This window comes from Vipera ursinii, assembly GCF_947247035.1.
Source record: "Vipera ursinii genome assembly, chromosome: 3".
NCBI classification, from domain to species: domain Eukaryota; kingdom Metazoa; phylum Chordata; class Lepidosauria; order Squamata; family Viperidae; genus Vipera; species Vipera ursinii.
Genome location: NC_139516.1, coordinates 157,243,988 through 157,265,369, shown reverse-complemented (window position 1 = coordinate 157,265,369; position 21,382 = coordinate 157,243,988). Strand labels below are relative to the sequence as shown.

The 21,382-nt window shown below is 38.8% G+C and overlaps 1 protein-coding gene across 1 annotated transcript in view; it reads right to left on the bottom strand.

The window, feature by feature from the left end:
• Positions 1-21,382, bottom strand: part of RTTN (rotatin) — a 97,514-nt gene that overhangs the window by 23,866 nt on the left and 52,266 nt on the right. The window contains exons 33-39 of the mRNA XM_083358722.1: positions 15,171-15,363; positions 13,605-13,687; positions 11,336-11,444; positions 10,606-10,804; positions 7,164-7,254; positions 1,614-1,767; positions 800-937 (exon numbers count right to left, since the gene is read on the bottom strand). Of these exons, the coding sequence (XP_083214848.1) occupies positions 800-937; positions 1,614-1,767; positions 7,164-7,254; positions 10,606-10,804; positions 11,336-11,444; positions 13,605-13,687; positions 15,171-15,363 (967 nt within the window). The remainder of the gene's footprint in view (positions 1-799; positions 938-1,613; positions 1,768-7,163; positions 7,255-10,605; positions 10,805-11,335; positions 11,445-13,604; positions 13,688-15,170; positions 15,364-21,382) is intronic.

The following is a 21,382-nucleotide window of genomic DNA, read 5'->3' as shown; positions in this document are numbered from 1 at the left end:
TAAGAAAGATTCATTTATTTTATTTATTTTTTATTTTAATTCCATTTTATATCCCGCCCTTCTCCGAAGACTCAGGGCGGCTTACAAACTTAGCAGTAGCCTTTATTCTATGTATATGCCTGCTTATTAGGGCTTTCACACACACCCCCAAGCGGCATTATTACAAAGTCAGCTTATTGCCCCCAACAATCTGGGTCCTCATTTTACCTACCTCGGAAGGATGGAAGGCTGAGTCAACCTTGAGCCTGGTGGGATGCGAACCTGCACTAATTGCAGGCAGCTGGTGTTACTTAAGGAGGCATTAGCCAACTGCTCCACCAAGGCTCATTAAAGCAAAGGCAGGCAACCTGAAGCCTCAAGTTTGCATAAAGCCCTCTAGGCTATTTTCTTCAAGTCCCAAAGTCATCTTTGATTACTGTACAGCTGCCAGAAATTGGTGGCGTAATTTCTTGACATTTTGGGATGACTACATGAAAAAGTAGTCTCATATCCAACTTAAATCTCTCTTCCAATCCAGGAAGAATAAAGCCATGGCTCCAGTTGCTTTTCATCATTATCTCAACCATAAAGTGTTACCTGCGGCTCTTGGACATTAAAAGACCCTTCATCTCTGGTATCGTTCAATCCAAGAGACAAAACTTATGAATGATCTACCCAATCAAGAATAGAACCACAATCCAAATTCTTCCCAGATTCATCCCCGCCTGGTGTTCCTGAAGCATACCATAATCCACGGTATCAAAACTGTTCAAGGGGAGTCAAAGGCTTTACAGAACATTATTTTAAAACCAGGTATTACCTATTATAGAAGCCCAATGCTTTGCTAATGCAAGAGATACAAATGGTAGTGCACTATGACCACATTTTCTTAATAGTGTAGCTAAAAAAACAAGCAGCTCTTCCCATGTTCGATGAACTGCAGACAATAATTCAGTTCCTGCCATGTAAACATAAGGAAAAAAGGTAAGCATCTAAGTAAAAGTTCAGCTTAACCTGTTTAACTATAGCAAAAGATAAGAAACTGTCCATTCCACCTGAAGGACAAGACTTATACGCCATATGAATATTCTAAAATTAAATTATAAAGCCACAATAACATATATACAAATGAAGTTGGATACAATCTGCTGGTAATATTTGCTTTTTTATGTCTGTCTTTACATTTATTCAAATTTTTGTGTTTCACATTAACAGACTATGACCATATTCACAGATTTATAACTTTGAGACATAGTTCAAGAGATAACTTCAAAGTAACTAAACATATTACTGCATTTTAAGTTATTGATAGTAACAACGGCAAGCAACAGGCTTACCTAGGACTTAAAACCATGTTTTGTTTCCCAGAAATTAAATGGCAGTCTCGGTGCTAATCGCACTTAATTAACACAAAGCAAGAAGCACTAGCAAAAATAATGTTTTAATCAAGGGTGAGCAGGTAGAAATGTTTCCGTTCCTATTTGGAAATATTGAATCTTCAACAAGTATCACCGAGTTATGGTGATACTTTGCTTTGCTTTGCTTTCCGGACTGTAGAAAACAAAACGCTGACATCAACTCATACAACTTTTATACAAATTTTTCAGATGTCTGCTCCTTACTAGTATACTTACCTATGCTGTCCTTGGAACCAAAGGAAAGAATCACAAAGAATTTTTCCAAAAGAGGTTTCAATAACTCATCTTGAAGCACAAGATGAGTGTCCACCAACAAACATGACTTCAACAGTTGAGAAAATGATGAAACAAATTCTAGTAGAAATAAAATCTGCTTAAAAAAACACAAAATTATTAGATTCTGATATTTGGACATTTTTTACTATTTATTTTTTTAAAAAAAATCTTATTATTTTTACACATAAGTAAAGGCAGCGGACATATCCAACATTACTTCCTATTTCTATTTCCTCCACAACAACAACCCTACAAGGTGAATTGGACTGAGAGTGACTGGTCCAAAGTGGGACTCAGGCACCTGGTTTCTAGCTTGATGCTTGATTCATCCAAACATTTGTTTCTAAAATAATCCTTAGACTAGAGCACTATAGAGCTGGCATCCTACCTTTAAAAAGTACAGTTGCAAGAAAAAGTATGTGAACCCTTTGGGATTATGTGGTTTTTTGCATGAATTGGCCATAAAATGCGCTCTAAACGTCATGTAAGTCACAACAATAGAAAAACACAGTCTGCTTAAAATAATACTACACAAACATTAGCTGTTGTCATGTTTTAATTGAAGATAAGATGGAAACATTCACAGTGCAGGGTGGAAAAAGTATGTGAACCTTTGGACTTAATAACTGGTTGACTCTCCTTTGGCAGCAATAACCTCAACCAAATGTTTCCTGTAGTTGCAGATCAGACCTGCACAACGATCTGGAGTAATTTTGGACCACTCCTCTGCACAAAACTGTTTCAGTGTAGCAATATTCTTGGGATGTCTGGTGTGAATCGCTCTCTTAAGGTCATGCCACAGCATTTCAATCGGGTTGAGGTCAGGACTCTGACTGGGCCACTCCAGAAGGCGTATTCTGTTCTGTTGAAGCCATTGTTTTGTTGAATTATTGTATGCTTTGGGTCATTGTCCTGTTGCATCAACCATCCTCTGCAGAGCTTCAGTTTGCAGACAGATGGTCGTACGTTTTCCTACAAAATGTCCTGATAAACTCTGGAATTCATTTTCCCATCAATGACAACAATCCATCCAGGCCCTGAGGCAGCAAAGCAGCCCCAAACCATGATGCTCCCTCCGTCATGTTTTACAGTGGGGATGAGGTTTTGATGTTGGTGTGCTGTGCCTTTTTTCTCCACACATAGTATTGTGTGTTTTTCCCAAAAACCTCAATTTTGGTTTCATCTGTCCACGTTTGAAGTTTGCAAAAGAGCACCTGGATGTTCCACAGCACTACTGGCAAAATATACTGTCTACGACCATCTGTCTGCCAACTGAAGCTCTGCAGAGGATGGGTGATGCAACAGGACAATGACCCAAAGCATACAAGTAATTCAACAAAACAATGGCTTCAACAGAACAGAATACGCCTTCTGGAGTGGCCCAGTCAGAGTCCTGACCTCAACCCGATTGAAATGCTGTGGCATGACCTTAAGAGAGAGATTCACACCAGACATCCCAAGAATATTGCTACACTGAAACAGTTATGTGCAGAGGAGTGGTCCAAAATTACTCCAGATCGTTGTGCAGGTCTGATCTGCAACTACAGGAAACGTTTGGTTGAGGTTATTGCTGCCAAAGGAGGGTCAACCAGTTATTAAGTCCAAAGGTTCACATACTTTTTCCACCCTGCACTGTGAATGTTTCCATCTTATCTTCAATTAAAACATGACAACAGCTAATGTTTGTGTAGTATTATTTTAAGCAGACTGTGTTTTTCTATTGTTGTGACTTACATGACGTTTAGAGCGCATTTTATGGCCAATTCATGCAAAAAAACCACATAATCCCAAAGGGTTCACATACTTTTTCTTGCAACTGTAGGCCTCTGATCCAGAATATATTTGGAATTAAAATCTGCTCATGTACTAATAAAAATAACTTTCACCCAGTCCCATCACAAGACTTTGATAATGTACATAACATCAGCATGTAAACCTTGACACAAAAACATTTTTTCCTATTAACTTTCTGTCTCTCTTTTATCTATACACACAGATACGTATTTGTGTATGTGTGTTACTGAACTTCATTGCTGGGCACTCACATTAAAGGTCCTCTAAAAAAGAAAGTTTGGAAAGTTTTGCAGTGTTTTGAATTGAAGTTAACTAGAAATACTGTTAAACTAACAAACAGAAAATAGCATTAGAGGCTGGCATTACTACTGTACCTCATTAAAGTGTTTGCTTGTTTAGTAAAGAATTATGTAAATTGAAAATATTAACATGAATAAAATTTGCATAATTGTCATTAGTCACTGAGAACAAAAAGATACAATTCTTCTATTTTTCAAATAGAAAATCCCTTCCGTGTAGAAAGCCGTAGCATTTTTTTCATATCATATATTTTAAAACTGCATAGAAATCAACTATTAAAGGTGATTCTCTAATTCTGGTCCTAATTGCTTGGTGCAGACCAAGTCTTTATACTAGACATCTAAAATATAATTAACTTCTTGTATTATCCCTCCCTCTTTTTCATTCTACAATTAACAAATCAGAAAATCCAAACACAGCATACAATGCAAACACCTCATAGATAGATCAAGATGTATACCCAAAGCAACCAATATCTTCAAACCGGCTATGAATAAGGATGCATATGCACAAAGAATCACGGCCATCTGATGCAAACAGGCAACTCTCCTTGCTTTCTTAGGAGACACAGTGATAAATTTATGACTAGAACATCTGCAAGCTTCTTGACCCATTCTTCACTCCCCCCCTTCCCCCCCCCCACTTCCATTCAGTCATGTCTGATTCTTGGAAGCTGCTGAACAAGTGCCTGCAGTTGTCTTGGCAAGGGTTTCGGAAGTAGTTCGCCACTTCCTTCTTTCTAGGGTGAGAGAAAGTGGCTGGTCCAAAGTAGCCCAGCTGGCTTTGTGTCCAAGGCGGAATTAGAACACATAGCTTTTAGCTTGATGCCTTAATCACTACACCAAACTGGCTCTCTAATTCTGGCCCTAATGACTCCAATTAATCACACCTGACAGTCAAGAGAAAAATACAAGCAAGATATATTAGAATGGGCAACATGGCAACCATACATTACTCAACACTAATCTGCACACAAAGGGGTATTAATTAAAGAAAAAAGCAGAATAAATTATTTAATATATTTCATATGCTCAAGACAATATATAGCAGCAGAAAGTTAAAAGGGCGAAAATCTGTAGGATTTCAGGATTGTGAAATGGCTTTACGATTTTAAATGATTCTTTATACCTTGCCTTATAGTGCTTGTGAAATCGTGTGATGCTGCCCGAAAAAGTTATCAGACATTGGTCTGCTTGCCTGGGAGGGGTACTTGAATGCAGATATTCTGCTTCACTTGTTCAGCAACTGAGAAAGTGGAAGAGGGAGGAATGATCTGATTGCCATGGAAATTGGAATATTTTCCACCTGTTTCCTGATGCCGGCCCTCATGAGAATAAAGCTGTACCACTTGTAAAGACCATTAAAAACAGAGGGTTTGGCATCGGGGGTGGGCGGGAGGGAGGGGGGAATGGAATAAATTATTTCAGTATTTTTATGGTGTAACTGTTGCTTACATGTCATGTATCCAAAGTTTTGCAACTGGGCACCCTTTGAACCAGATTTAATAGAGACCTAGGGGAAAGGATACATCTTCTTTCTAAAAAGAAAAAAACACTAAAGCTCATTGAGCTTATTATTGATCTTGCTCACACTTTATCTTCCTTTCCATTCACAAGAAGATTCACATGGGGAAGTGAGATCAAAGAAGCTTTGATGTCACTTCTCTGTATTCAGTTGCACAACGTAATTCAGTTACCTGAGTTTTACAACTACACAGCAATCAACTGAGGCACTGCAGGTCTTGAATAATTGATGGACCGAGTTGTTACGGCACACAGATCCCTAAGCACACAAGCACTTTCTCTCCTGCATTTTGGTATTCAACCCCTCCCCCCTCCCAATTCCTCAGTTCTCAGTTACAGCAAGAAAACATGAATTCTAAGGTGAAATTATTTTTGCCTCCTTAGTAGCTGTAGCATCTTAGGGAATTTTAATGTAAGTTTAGTAAGTAATAATCCTAATAAAAATTAACCACTTATTGTTTTAAACCTCTATCTTGCATAAAACAGATGTAACACCTGAACATACTATTTTAAAATGCCAATTTGTTCTGCAAGATTACAAGTAATAAGAAGCTGTTGCTTATATTGGTTAAATGACAGCAGCTTCCAATGTCAACAATTTTATTTATTCAAGGGAGTTTTACGCCACTCAAGTCAAATTCTATCCCTGACTGGTTTATAGGAAGCAGGAAACCAGCATACTGAAGTATCTTATAGTTCAGATAAATAACCTGATGGAATGCCTTTGGGCTAGAAATCAAGAAAGACAAGATTTCATCAAAGTGGAGGTGATCCATCTCTTGCACCTTGCTGCTTGCCACTGTCTACTTCACCTTTAATTCTAAAATATCCTGTTGGTGAACGCGAAGGAAAGAACACTCTGAACAAATATTTCTGAGAAAGGACATTGGTTTTCTGAATTGACACTGAGCTTAATTGTGGTGGAGATCAGTGTTATAAAATATAGATCTGACTGGGAATTGGGCTAAAGGGAAGGGGAAAAGAGGGAATGTTTGGTTTAGAGCAGTGGAGAATTTGGGGAGTTGCAGTCCACACATCATAAAGTTCCCCAGTTTGAAAAAGATTGGTTTAGAGGAAATGCATATTTATAGGAAAGGGACAAAAGTGTTGTTAACAACAAGTTCTTTTTACTAATCTATACTGTGCCACAGATATGAAAAAATACAGTAGTCCCTATCCACAGAGCCAAAATTGAATGGATATTACAGAAAGGGCAAGGAAAAGAAAGGGCAAGGAAAACAGGCACTTGACCAAACAGTATTTTTATATCTAATAGATGGATCAGACTATTTTTTTTTGTATGTGTGGAATTTTTTTCCCCAGGAGGCAAAATCACAGAGCTCAATATTCTTATGTTCTGGACTCTGCCACTAAAATTAACAGCTAAGGCAGTTTGATAACTCTGGAACAGATATATGACCAACAGCATTTTTAATAATAAAGGAAAACTGGTTAAAGTTGTCCAAAGCCACCTTGTCTGGATTGCGGTGAAACAGAAGTATGCTGAAGGGGCAGGTTAAAGGAAGAAGCATTTCTTCCTTTGAAGAAAAGTTTTTCTCATTACTCTTTAATTATTTGTAAGAGTCTTTCCACATTCAAGGTACAGCAAGCAGTTAAAACTTTATTACTCTAATAGGTTATATTCTATAGCCTATATTCTCATCAACTGAAGAGAACCATAACTCTCCCTTAGGACACATTATGTTCAACATTCACAATAAACACCAATCAAGTCTGGGTAACCTGACATCTTTATGAAAATGAACAATAGAGTGCCAATTAATTAAATCCACTTCAAAAACAGAGGCTAAACCTTTAGGCAAATTAAGCCGTTCACTAGAAAGGAACAGGAAACCAAGCACTCACAACTAACCTGCATTTTGGAATATTCCTCATGAGCTGGCCAAGGCAGAGGAGCTTTCATTTCAAAGATGTATCTCTCCAGCAAGCCAGAATTTACAAGACTAACAAAAACAAAGACATATATGTTAAGAGAAATAAATATGAACTCCAGCACAAATCATTACAAATGGTCTTGATTACTCACACCGTGGCTTGCATTAATAGAGGCAAGTTGTTGTTTAGTATGAACACGAGTGCACCTTCCTTCTTTTCCACTATAAAGGGGAAATCGCCAGTATACATTTATTTAGAAACCAACAGGATTTCACCCCGGTCAATAAAAGGGTACGTATAACAAGGGCAATAAAATATAGAAGCTACAAAAAGGAAATAATAATAAAACCAGACAGCAGCATAAGCAATTAAAATTATATGATGTTGTTTTTCTCTAGCTCCCTAAAAAGCAAATAAAACAAACAATAGTCTTATTTTGTTGTGGAAGAAGCTCCACATCCTGGTTGCTGCTATATACAGATGCTCTATGAACCCATCAAGTTTCCCTTTGCTAGAACGCGGGACCCATAACATGCAGTCAGATGAGACTCAGAAGAAAGCTGGCAACCTCTCGGATGCACTGCCTTAGATGTTGGGATCTGCAGGTAAGAACCAACACTAGATATGAGCTGGCTTTGCATATAAACTGAGTGCAGGAGCCCTGAGATTCATGCTTTATTGCCTATAAAATGCATATATAAAAAAACAACCTGGATACTACAATTGTATTTTTTTTTAAATTTTCCAAAGACGTGGCCATTTGATATAGTTAGCTAGATTCAGAAGGACAAAGGTATGGAATTCTGTGACCAGATTAATTTCTTCATGGAGAACATATAACTGGTACCATTGGACAGCAAGGAACAGCGTTAATCTTAAACAACTAAACGCTGCGTACATCATCCGTCAAAGGAAGGGCTACCAGATTCATAATAAGTTTTAATTCCCTTTTTAGGGATATCGCCCTACTGGTTTGTCTATTTGAACTCAGTGCCTGTTTATATACAACCAGTCAAGTAACATCCAATCCAGTTTCTATGCCTTCTTAGAAAACATGGGAGTGCTATTATGCTATTATTTTGCTGGGATAACTAGGCATTCCTTTTGTCTAGGACGTGAGCAATAGTATCAAGGCATTGCTTTTAGGAAATGCTAAAAAAAAATAGGGTCTTTACCTGCTAGGTTAAAATAATTAAAAGCAAGTGGAGGGAGAGTTGTGCCTAATGGAAAAATTAATATAGAGGGCTGATATTGTAGGACAGTGATGGCGAACCTTTTAGAGACCGAGTGCCCAAATTGCAACCCAAAACCCACTTATTTATCACAAAGTGCCAGGGCTGCATCAGCATTGTGGTGCCCTCGGGGGGGGGAGAAGGATGGGAGGTGCCTGAGTGTCGCCTCCGGCACGCAAAACCTGGGGGTGCAAAAATGGGCCACCGTGTGCAACGTGTAAAAACGGCCGCTGCTGCACCGTGGGGTGCAGATACAAGGCGCTGCACCATGCAAAAATGAGGCACGGCTAATGAGTATCATGCAGGCACTAGCCCCGCCCCATTTGCACTGTGTGCATGCTTGTGGCCCCATGCGCGCATCCACACATGTAGAATGCTTCCTCCTTCCTTTTCTTCCAGTCCATCAATCGACAATGGTTGGTGACCTCTGCTCTACCACCTCTACTCGAGCTTGCTAGTCGGCCACTTTGCCTCCTTTGTGCTGGGCGGGGCTCCTGCTCCGGGCGGCAGTGGCAGCCTGATGGACCTGCTGCTGGTGGCAGTGGCGTGCGTGCGTGCCAACAGAGAGGGCTCTGAGTGCCGCCTCTGGCACGCGTGCCATAGGTTCGCCACCATTGTTGTTGGACTTGAAAAAACCAAAACCACAGAAATATGCAGGGAAAAGAATGAAAGAACATTCCTCCAGCAGCTGCCCAACAATCTAGGCTCTACTTAAAGTTTGGGAGTCCATCTAAATATTCTACTATATTTGACATTGGACCATCTATAAGGTTAGGATTAGGGTAGTTAAGAGTTTTTATTTAAGTTAGGACAGAAAGTCTTATTCTTTAGTCCTCATTAGGGGATACTATTCTAAAGTCTCAAACCAAGACTATTGACAGTGAAAGAGAAGTAAAGGATTCATGTTTAAACTGTAAGTAGTTCATTTTTAGTTTTATGTTATGTGCAGTTAGGCTGCTGAAATTAACAGTGGGAAGTAGCCTCTTTGGGCACAAACTATAAACTCTTATAGATAAAGTCTGCTTAACAAAAATAGCAAAACTACTTGGATCAAGATACCTAGTCATCTTATGACTCTATGGTTGACAAAGCTAAATTTAGGACTTCCAAATTCATACTTTTAACAAAAGTAATTTTAACATCAACAGCTATTTTCTTTTATGAATGTTAATGTATTTTATTTTATTTAATCTTATAGCCATTGGATAATAAAGTAAAAGTATATCTCAAGTAGATTTAATATACAGATTATTTCACTATGCACTTTTAACATTTGCCTCAGCATAGAAGTTTAGAAAATATAGTACACTATTTAGGGATGATGCAAATTTAATGCATAAGATTGAGTCAGAAGATTATGTTTTTACTTTTTGTATACAGGTCTTAAGAAGTCAGAAAACAGCTGAAACTTATGTGCTTTTAATTAATCTCAACTAAAACAATAGTTACTTTTTATGTTGACCATCTCCTAATTCAATAAGTATGGAATTGTTAAAAATTGTCAAACCACATTCCATATAGATCAGGGATGTCAAACTGCTGACCCATAAGCCGGACGCGTCATGAAGAAACCACGCCCACCCCATTGCCAGCAATGGCGAAAAAGCTCCGATATGTTGCATGACATCATGTGACGTCGCGGGTTTGACATGTCTGATATAGACAATAAATCTCAACCCTCCAAAGTATCAGTTTTGCAAAAGCTTCACTGACTCATCATGGCTTAGAAGAGTCATTATTGCAAGCAAGCAAAAAATCATATAGAGAAAGCTGTTCAGGCAGCATGTAAGTTTAATAAATAATATTTATTTGTTTAACACAAAAATATATCTATCCCAAAAATCAAATCTCTCTCTCTCATTCTCTCTCTTTCTTTTAAATCCTTAACTTTTTCCTCCTAGCCTATCCAGTTAATAGATTTTGTTTTTTTCCCCAGACCTGAGATTAAGAGGCCTCCAATGTGTACACAACAGTTCTTTCTGGCCTAAACACCACTGGTCCCAACCTCATCAATTTCAGGCCTTCGAGATGTTCCAGATTTGCTCCATTTTCAAGAAGAAAGGGATTCTTCTAGTTTGTTACTTCTGAATTCTCAGAACACTCAACAGTTTATCAATATATGTAACAAAGCTTGGGATATCATTTGTCGCAGTCTATTTGCAAGCTCTCTAGTTATTGATCTCTTACCTACTGAGAACAGTTAGTATGTGTGCTCTTTGAAGAGCAATTGTAGTCTCTTTTGGAGTAACAACAAGCAGGTTGTCCAACACACCACACACAGCTGATAGGAGAGGAGGTGTGACTACCATACACTGATTAGGTCTAATGACAGTCTCCGGGGAAACATGTGGGCTTGAAGATGCTGTTGTGGTTGTGTCACTCTGACCTAGAACACAACATTCAAAAGAAAAGAAGCTACATGAAATGTGGATTCACATGAAACTGAGATGTATTCCTCACCCTGACATGAACAACAGAGAATCAATCAATTCTATTAGCTACATGAAGTTTCAAAACAACTATTGTGCCAAATGTTCCCATAAAAACCCAACTTGCCAGTTGCTGTTTCTTAAACTGAACATTCCTCTGTAAGGATAAATAGAACAATATGCAACAGTCCAGTAAGACTCATAGGACTAGGACAATACAGGCCCAAAGAGATTTTTATCGGTTTGGAACATTTTTAATTGTAAAACACATTGTATTTCAAACCAGAGCTGCTGATATCTGAAAGGTGTGCAGAGCTAATCTTTCAGCTTTTCCACCCTATGCCTTGATGACCTGTGAGTTTCAAAAATAAACTACCAGGTGATGGTCTACTGTTTGGACAATCCATTCCAAAATTTTTAGCATGCACTGTGTACATAGCATGACGAAGAAATGAAGTTGTTTAATATAGTTCTCAAGTGTATCCAACCTTGAGTTATGAGTCGGTTCAATGATGCATCGTGAATAAGACTAACAGCTGGCGAAGAGGGTGCTTCTACTCCCATAGCACATCCTGGTGATGGTGATATTGAAATTATCTAAGAAGAACCAAGATGATAACTTTATTTAACATGCATTTTTATTTATTCTTTAGCTGAGGTACCCCATCTTTTCGCCCAAATGGTGCTCACAGTGCCTAGCAGCAATAAAAAAATAGTAAAACTGGGACTATAATAAAATAAATTCAGACTACAGTAATGGAATTCAAAGCACGGAGTAAACAAAGCAAGAAAATTGCAGGGGATTCAGTTAAGTAAATCATCTCAGAAAATTTTCTGTAGCTATTGAGACGAAATCCTGCCATCCCCTTCTCCATTCCCACCTCCCTGTTCCCACCAAATATACTTGGCATGCTAAGGAGGCAAAGGGGAAGGTATTTTCTGAAGACCATTCCAGAAAATATGGTGCTTCAAATATTGTGTGGAGTGTGTGTGTTGTATGTGTGTGTGTGTGTTGTATGAACACACGTCCCTTTGGGTCAGGTTGATTCCTAGTGAATGCCCTGCAGTTCTCTTGGCAAGATTTTTAGAAGTGATTTGCTACTGCTTCCTAGGTCTGAAAAAGACTTACCTTAGTTCATCTAGTTGACTTCATGCATAAGCCAAGACTAGAATTAATGGTCTCCTACCCGGTACTACTTTAAGCACTATGTCAAACTGTCTCTTCCTAATAGTCTATAAGGCTCTATATGTCATAATCACCATACTGAACTGTGTTTAGAAACAGATGACGACTATACATGAAACATGGTGTCGGACCATGTAATCTTAGTATAATTGACCTATAAAAACCTCATCTAACACATGGGACATTGAGACTCATCCAGAGGTATAATGGAGGCCAAACTCAATCAGTTCTATTGATATGTAAACTGGGTGTTTGTCATAGAACTAGGGATAAGGATTTGTAATAAGACTTCTAATTTAAGCATGACTGTATTTCTAGAGCCTTACAGAGTGGATGGGAATTCCTTTATAATACAAAGCAACCCAAATGCCCCCTCCTCTTTGCTAAGTGTGCAACAAGGAACAAGAGAGTCATTTAAGGCACTCTCGATTTAATTAATAACTTGTGCCCATTAAGCACTATGCCATTTAAAGCATTTCCTTTCCCATTTTGTTACACATGGGAAATAAGATGTTTTCATTTCTATTATCTGAGCAGCCTATGGAGGGCCCAGAAGCATACTATAAATAACAAAAAGTTGCTACAGTTTTTGCTTTGCTTTTCAGCACATCAACTTCTCAGTGATGATGACAATGATGAAATTAAAGAATCCAGCACACAGCTAGTCAAACACAAAGATGTGTGTGCACCCTGGTGGCCATAGCATAGGCACATTACTGTTTCAGAGAACATGGTAAGGCTCCAACCTACCCCTTAGGAAAGCTCGCAAGAATACCAAATAATTAACATTAATCGAAAAAGGTTAAAAGCTACAGGCAAGGAATTTTCATCAACCTCTGTGATTCAAGAACACTCACTAGCTAGTGTGGGAGTTAGTTCTCACATGGTTGGTGAAAAAATAGTACGATAGCAAATCTAGTCATTGGAAAAAGAGAGGGCAGGTGGAAAGCAGTCCGCTCAGGAGAGGGGCCTTATTTTTCAATTCCAAGGCCCAGGAGCAAAGTAAAGTACAAGACAGTTTGAATATTGATTCTGTATTAATGGCTTTTTCTTGAAAGAAATGAAATGGGAATAAACTAATTGTCACTGGTCACCTTAAGACTACAGACTTTATAGTTAATATAAAATAATTACCTACATGAGTCAATTTTCTTGGGAGAGGGGAAAAAACTTGGTTTACCCTACTCTAAGTAGCTAATGCTAATTTGCCTAATGTCAGATACAGAAACCATTCTAGAAATTAATAGAAATAGTTTGCATACAAGAAAATTTTGTGGTGTGCAGTAGCATTGTTTTAGACAGAACTCCATTTTTGGAAGTAAAAGTATTTTTTTAACTTTTCCTAAACTTTTCCTAACTTTTAATAAAAATTACTGGATGCCTTCCACCCTGAAAACATCAACAAGTTTTTTTTAACATTTCTTGCTGAAAGGTGAAAGGTTCTGAAGGTGAGCAAAAGAGGAATTAAAAAAATATATTAAAGTGTATTAAGAAATTCAAGAAAAAACACAACTAGTATAATGGAATTCTAGTTCTCCAGACTATCCCATTTCACTGTATGTTCAGCTCACCCAAGTATCAGTAGTTGACTGAGAACGTGGAGATTGGTTCCCACCATCCTGGACTCTCCAAGCAGAAAGAGAATCTTCAAAGTCTGGAAAGGGGAGACAGAGGGAATCCATGCTTATAAAAGTTTACTCTTGCCACCAATAAATTTTTAAGCCTGTTGAAGCATTTCATGTCATTTCAAGATGAGCCATGCCTCTTCCATAATTTCAAAAGCAAGAGTGAATCTGGGCATAGGTTTACCCTTCTCTGTAGATCAGGATGGGTAACTATGGCCCTTTTATGACTTGTGGACTTCAACTCCCAGAATTCCTGAGACAGCATGGCTGGCACAGGAATTCTTTGGAGTTGAAGTCCACAAGTCATAAAGGGGCCATAGTTGCCCACTTCTGCTGTAGATAGTGAGCTGTGGTATCCAAGATATTCAATAATAACTTGGTTATCCATAAGCCTCATCCAGGAAACCATAGTTTGTGGTTTGGCTAATAACACCAAGAAAACATAATTGACCTAACTAGACCTCCTTACCTAATTATTTTTAACCTTTAAATAGCCTCTTTCATTGTCCAGTAAGCAAAAGTCAACAGTGGGTGAAATGCTTACAAAGGTTTTCTTTATAAATATAGAAATGTTTTCAAAAAAAATTCAATATTTTGCATATTTTGCATCTTCAGTTGTGAAGCTGAAGTGTGGGACATGGTAATTAATCTTCACTAATAAGCATTTTGTGTAATAAAACTGATGACAAACTATTGTGTATAATCTTACGCCCTGAGATATTGATTTACCCCACAGTGAATAGACTTAAGGTGAAGGTACACTTGATTTAGCAGGATGGAGAAGGGGGAGCAGGGGGAATGCTGATTGCAAAGAACACAGCCACAACAAGTTCCCTATCATTTTATACGAGAGACAGCAATAAGCCACCAACTGTTTACTTCATGTATCCAGCCTAATTGTCTGCCAAACAAATCTCCATGATACACTGAGAATTGATAGTTTCCACTACGTTCCCTTCAAAGAATACATATGAAGTGGCCCTTGCGCTCTATGGAATGCTGCCAACAATTCTCATGAAATGAAAAAGTATTTCATAATCGCAGTATGGAATTTCTCACAGGACATCATTAACACAGTCACAAGGAACAGAGAAATAAACTCCAGGCTTGTACTGTACCTTGCCTTTTTCTAAAGCCTCTTCCTTTCTTTACATTACAGATGTATTCTCCTTAATGTTTTAATTAATATACACATTTTAGAAATTCCACACAGTCAATTATTCTTTTTCATGATGAGAAAGAATAACCTTGACTAAAAAAAACCCCTTCCTTTTCTATCTCCAAATACAGGCACAGTTTTTAATCTAACTGTACCCCAAACACTGAACCAGATTAAGGAGTAAAGTTTTGTTTACTTTAGAAATGCACAAGTATTGTAAGGTTACATATTCCCAGAGGATAATAGTTTAGATTGTCACATAATTAAAACTGCGATCTTAAGAAAAAATTATTGAGGACATGGGGAAGAGCAGTGAGATTCACACTACGTGAATTCTTGGAAGTATCACTTACCATTCATGCTGTTCTTTGTTGATACCAGTTGATCTCCCAAGCAAAAATCCACATCAAAGGTATACCGACCCAGGTAACATATCTTCGCCATCTCATTCAAATGCTCATAGAAGTGGCAATGATAGAGCAAGGCCTGCAGAGCAGGTTTTCCAGACAGAGATAAACCAGTTGCTTCATCGTGTACACAAGGCCCCTAGAAGGAAGGAAGGAAGGAAGGAAGGAAGGAAGGAAGGAAGGAAGGAAGGAAGGAAGGAAGGAAGGAAGGAAGGAAGGAAGGAAGGAAGGAAGGAAGGAAGGAAGGAAGGAAGGAAGATGTGAAAATGTTGTTTTCCTTACATTATAGCTTCTTATCCTGTGACTCAAAGGTAGAGTACCACAAATGAAATTTCCTCCTCCTCCCCTTCTTTTCTTTCAGTTTTGCAGATTTTGTTTACAGGTGGTCCTCACTTAGTGACTACAACTGGGATTAGCAACTCTGTTACTAAACAACACAGATACTAAGCAAAACTACCTCTGACTTACATCACTTCCCATTTGATCATTACATGAGACACTATAGGTCATCAAACAAAACATCACATGAACATGACTTGTGGTTTTACTGCTGGTTTCTCGATTGACTTGGTCAGAGGCCAGTTGTGAAAAATGCAAATGGAAATTATGTGGTTGTGGGAGACTGTGACAGTTATAAATGTGAGGACTGGTTGTAAAGTTACCTTTTCAGTGCCATTGTAACTTTGAATGGTAGCTGAATAGCTGCAAATGGTTGTTAAGCAAAATCTACCTGTACTTTGTAACTATACTTCTTAAGTAGAAAACTGTTTCTCTGATTGTTAATAATCTGGTGTCAAATTAGGCAACTCTCACATTTTTCTTCTCACAGCAAATGTGGGCAAGAATCTCTCAATTGTAAATCCATGAAAATGCAGGTAAACTGCAATTTATAGCTTATTGGAGATGGGGAATCTCCTCATGGGTCTTCACTTTTTTTGAAAACTAACTTCCAAGATCTTAATTGTGGTACAATTGTAATTGCAGAATTCAAACAAACTTCAACATCTGTTATAATCTGGAGGATTTAACTAATAATTTAAACACTATTTTTTTGTTCTCCTTACCTTGTTCTTCCCTGCACTCTTTTATTTTTCTTCACATAATGTCTATAACTTAATTTTAACAGGTATACTAGGCACTCATGAAAACCATTGAATGAAATATGGTTGACAGCCAGTTTGGTCCTATAGTTAAGACATCAAGATGGAAACCGGGAGACCCTGAGCTGTAGTTTGCCTTAGACACAAAGCCAACTGGATGACCCTAGGACAGTCACTCTCTCTCTGTCCTCGGAAGGAGACAACAGCAAACCACTTCTGAAAAACCTTGCAAGAAAACCGCAGGGGCTAGTCAAGGACTGGTGAAATCAATGGCCACAACTGATTATTAAAACTTTTCAGGATGTTGAAAACAAGAATTTATAAACACATATTTCTGGAAGTCCTTCATTTTCCCCTCCCAATCTTTACTAATAAAAATATCTGTCACTACATTTTGTTTCAAGTGAGCCTCAAGGGGAAAAAAAGTCTAATTATCTGGGTATGTATGTTTTAACCCTACCACAGAAAATGGGAATTCAAGTGCAGAATATCCAAGCAAGATGTACTGACCAAGTCAAGCATGACAGCTTTGCAGATGCTAAAAATGATCACATTGAATCATTTTTTTTTAAATACTTGGCTCAACTGAGTCCAATTTTAGATTTTTATGCCTAGTAGTTTACAGCCTCAGAGGTATATTAATAACACTGGAGTCATAATCATGTGTGTGAAATGATACCAAGCACCTTGAAACTATATAACATTTGTGATCCACTGAACTGGAACTAAGTGTGGTGATTACTGACTTCAAAAATATTGTTTGTAAGAGAAGAAAATACTAACCCAGCAAATAATCACTCTTGTATTTTAATTGCTCTGACAGTAACACTATGTATTTAATCTTGTGCACTACTCAGTCTGTTCTTCTTTGTAATATTTTCTTTTTGCAATATTCACCACACAGATACTGTTCTTTCAAGTGCTTACAACATTAAAATAAGATATATAATTTAAATAATCACTGCATTCAAACTTTAGGCCCTGGATTACTTGCATGCAACATGTGTCCTGTCCTGCCCAAACCACCATCTTTTCTCCCACTGTGGGCTCCTTGCATGATTCAGAGAATCTCTGAAATGGGGACGCTCATTTCGTGATTAAGAAACTGGATTATATGAGGTTCTGAATGGTGTGGGATGAAAACAACTGATTCCCTATTTGAATAGCTGCAACTGTGACTTTAGGAAGTAGGATTTAACCTGAGACTTTTTTTTTCTATGACTGATACAGAAGTTGGTGCATCCTTTGAAGTGATGATATCTTGAGAGGAACTCTTCAGCGTCACTCACAGTCACAAAAACATGCAAACTAATTGGCTTCTTGAAAAATCATCTTGCACTACTGCATTGATACCATGTTTAAAAACTCAGAAATACTATCAACATCTTTCCAGGTGAATAGTACATTAATAGTTGGTTATTTTCCATTTGAAATAGCAAATTTAATTGCTAGGTGAATGCTTCATAATTGCAATTTAAGACTTGAGCAAATTTGTGATTGACTGTGTATGGTGGCAGAAGTGTGAACACAATGCTGGAAAATTTATTAGTACAAAATGAAATGATTACAGTAGCCTAGAATTCTATGAAGTTTATTTCATTATAAACCAGCTTAAAAATAGATGTCAGAAATGTGGGTTGTAACCTCAGGTTGGTTGCTTCAGGATAGTCAAATAATATTTTATTTTATTTTTTAAATCTTTTAAAAGAAATGAACTGGAAAAATATGGCTGGGGCTCATTTTTCATTTCTCTCACCTTCAATTGAGAAAATCCTATGTGATTTCAGTTGTAACTCTAACATGTTTAACATAGGTTGTCAGAGTTGCATCTGTTTTAAGTAGCAATAGTATTTTTATACTAGCACTGCAGTAGCACCTAAAATTATATTAATCTTTATGCTAGCTTCTCAGTGGTATCTAAGTGTTAATCCCAATATAGAACTGGCAGACAACACTGACATCTTTCATTCAATAAATGGAAATCTGTTCCAAAGACTCTTGCCAAATTCATTCTTATGTTATCCGTCATAAAGTCTAGGCCAGGCATGTCCAACTGCCAGCCCGTGGGCTGGATACATCATACTGAAACCGCACCACCACTGCCGGCAATGGGGAAAAAGTCGAGATATATCGTGTGACATCATGTGACGTTGCGAGTTTGACATGCCTGGTCTAGACTATCAATATATACCTTAGGTTGTAAATAGCCATCACAAATTTTAGGTTTGATTTTCATTTCCTTAGTGAGCAACTGGACAATGTTAACCTCAGAGCCAATATGTTGCTATGGTGTTTCGGTTACACTGGTTTTGCATGTTTTCCAGTTGTGGGCTACTTATTTTGTACCAATTAAATTGAGTCAGGGTTTTTTTCAGTCCATCTTCAATTTCCTTTGGCCATATTTTTGTTTGTCCTGTTCACTGAAACTTTCACTGTGTAGTTTACTTTTTCCATAGTGATCTGTGAAGTTGATGTTCCTTCATTCTGCATGCATGTCCAAATCATCTTAATCTGCATGTTTGCATTTCAACCTCTCTTGTAGGTTATTCTATTTTCAGACAGCTGTGGAAGGAGATTCCAGTGTATGTTGCAGGTGTCACATTAAGAAACCATCAGGCTTGTTCAGACCTGCATTTAACAATGTCCATGTCTCAAATCTGTAAGATTTGAGAAAGACCAGCAGGGCAGTGCCTAAAAGACCTGCATCTTAGTTTTAAGTGAAACAAGGCACCATATTAACAATTCAAAGACAGCAGTGGCCCTGCCAATTCTGATATGTACTTCTGTTTTTCCACTAGTGACTCAAGAAATCTGCCCTTAACCCACTCTATTTCAACTTTGTTGGATATCAGTTGGATGTTTGCTGATGCATTCTCTCTCTCTCTCTCTCTCTCTCTCTCTCTCTCTCTCTCTCTCTCTCTCTCTCTCTCTCTCTGTGTGTGTGTGTGTGTGTGTGTGTGTGTGTGTGTGTGTGTAGAGAGAGAGAGAGACAGAGACAGACAAACAGAGAAGAGCTATGTGTCATACTCTTATTTTATATTTCACACTAGTGACAATAACTTGGAAAAACAAAACAAAATACTGCTTCAATTTTGCTGAAGAGAAAGGAAGAATGGCTAGAAAACTATTACAACTTTTGTGAATTTTTCAACTGGCATTTTCACTGGCATATGCTAATTACTGCTACAAGCTCTTTCCCCCCCTCCCCCAACACTCACTGGGTCCAATCCAGTAAGATTTATTTAAAAAGCACAGACTTACTTTTGAAAGAGAGTTCTTAAGCATCCGTGAAATATTTAAAAAGTTAATCACAAGCATACCAAAAAGCATTAAGATAACAGCTTCACACTGACAAGTCTCAAATAGGCAGCTTGCCAAACTGTCTTTTACTATCTGGGTTGGCATGTTCCCCAAAGCAGGAATCCCATTTTCATCTCCATGTCCTTCAAGTGGTTATATTAAGTTGTTTTAAAATTAATTTTGCAAACAACTGTTGGAATAACATAAAGTTTCTATCAATGCCTGCTTTCACACATCTCTCTCTGATGCCATTACCTTTGAGAATAACAGAGCCACACATCACTCCAAGTAGTGAGTCTTGCTGTCATGGAGATTCATTTGGCTCCTTTAACTGTGAAAAAGCTTTTCTGGCCCTATAACTTTTATTACTAAACCAAAAAGACTGTCTCCCACTGCTAAAAAAGCCAATTCTAGCCTGTTTAGGTTTTCAGCAAGGAGGACAATAGGAACATTAGTGATTTTTGAAGAAGGACTAGAGAATGCAGGTTTAAACTTCCAGTGAGTCTAATGGTGAACTGGCATTCTTCTAAAGAACATACTGTGGTTAAAAAAAAACATAATCGCAGAACAGGGTAGCTGAAATGGGTCTAGGACGTTTAGGCACCAACCCTTGGCTGCAGCCCCTTTGCCCCAGGAGCAGACAGGGGAGAGTGTGTTGGGGTCAACCAGGAAGGGAGAGAGGGAGAAGCATGTCTAGGGAGCTTCGCAGAGACACCTTGGCTTGCAAATCAGCCACCTCCAACAAAATGAAAGGGGGAAGGAAGAGCAAGCCCGACACAGCTTCTGGTGTTACAAGGGTGTGTGTCCAGCAGGCAAACAGTGGTGGGGCATGGCTTCTGGTATTGTGGGGTAGTAGGCGAATGGTGGTGGTGCACGGCTTCTGGAGTTGCAGCGTGGGGCAAATGGTGGTGATGCGTGGTGGGGCATTAGGCTGGAGTCCAGGCACAGAGGTAATGGCAGCATGGTGCCCCCCCTGCAACACCAGAAGCCGTGCGCCACCATCATTTACTTGTCACACCCCCTGCAACGCCAGAAGCCGCATGCCACCGTTCACCTGCCATGCCCCCCCCATGTGCCGCCACCATTCGCCTGCTGCACCCACCCCTTCGCAATACCAGAAGCTGTGGCAGGTTCGTTCTTCCTTCTCCCTTTCATTTCGTTGGAGCTGGCTGAATTGCAAGCCATCTCTGCGAAGCCTCCTAGAGGTGCCCCTCCCTCCCTTCCTCATTGCCCCCAACACAGTCTTGCCTATCTGCCCCCTCTGGCACCTTCTTTTTATAACTCATCCCCATCCACCCCTGCATGTCCTGTCAGAACCATGCTCTGGAGCCAGCTAATTGGTCTAAAAACACAGCCCCTTTTTTTTTTTAAAAAAAAATTGCATCGCACCCTGCTTCCACAGCACCATTCCTTCTGCCTGCCACCTGATTGGCTGGGGACTATTTGTCCCATGCAGCCAAAGGCCCACGTCAAACGGGGTCTGGGCGAATGGGCAGGGGCAGAGGCCATGAAGAATGGCCAGGGGAGGGTCAGCAGAGGAGGAAAGCTGGTTGTAAATTGGCTGAGGTGGGTGGCTGGAGACGAAGGCGGCATGGCCAAGAGTCGGTGCCTAAATGTTCCATTACAGCTGAAATCTCTCTGGAATTACAGAGAGATAATCTGATCACCCATATGTGCTCTATGCAGTTTTTTGGGAATGGATGGCAGGAATTAAGTTTTTGCAGTAAGCTTGCTACCAACTGGGAGTCATAATGTTAC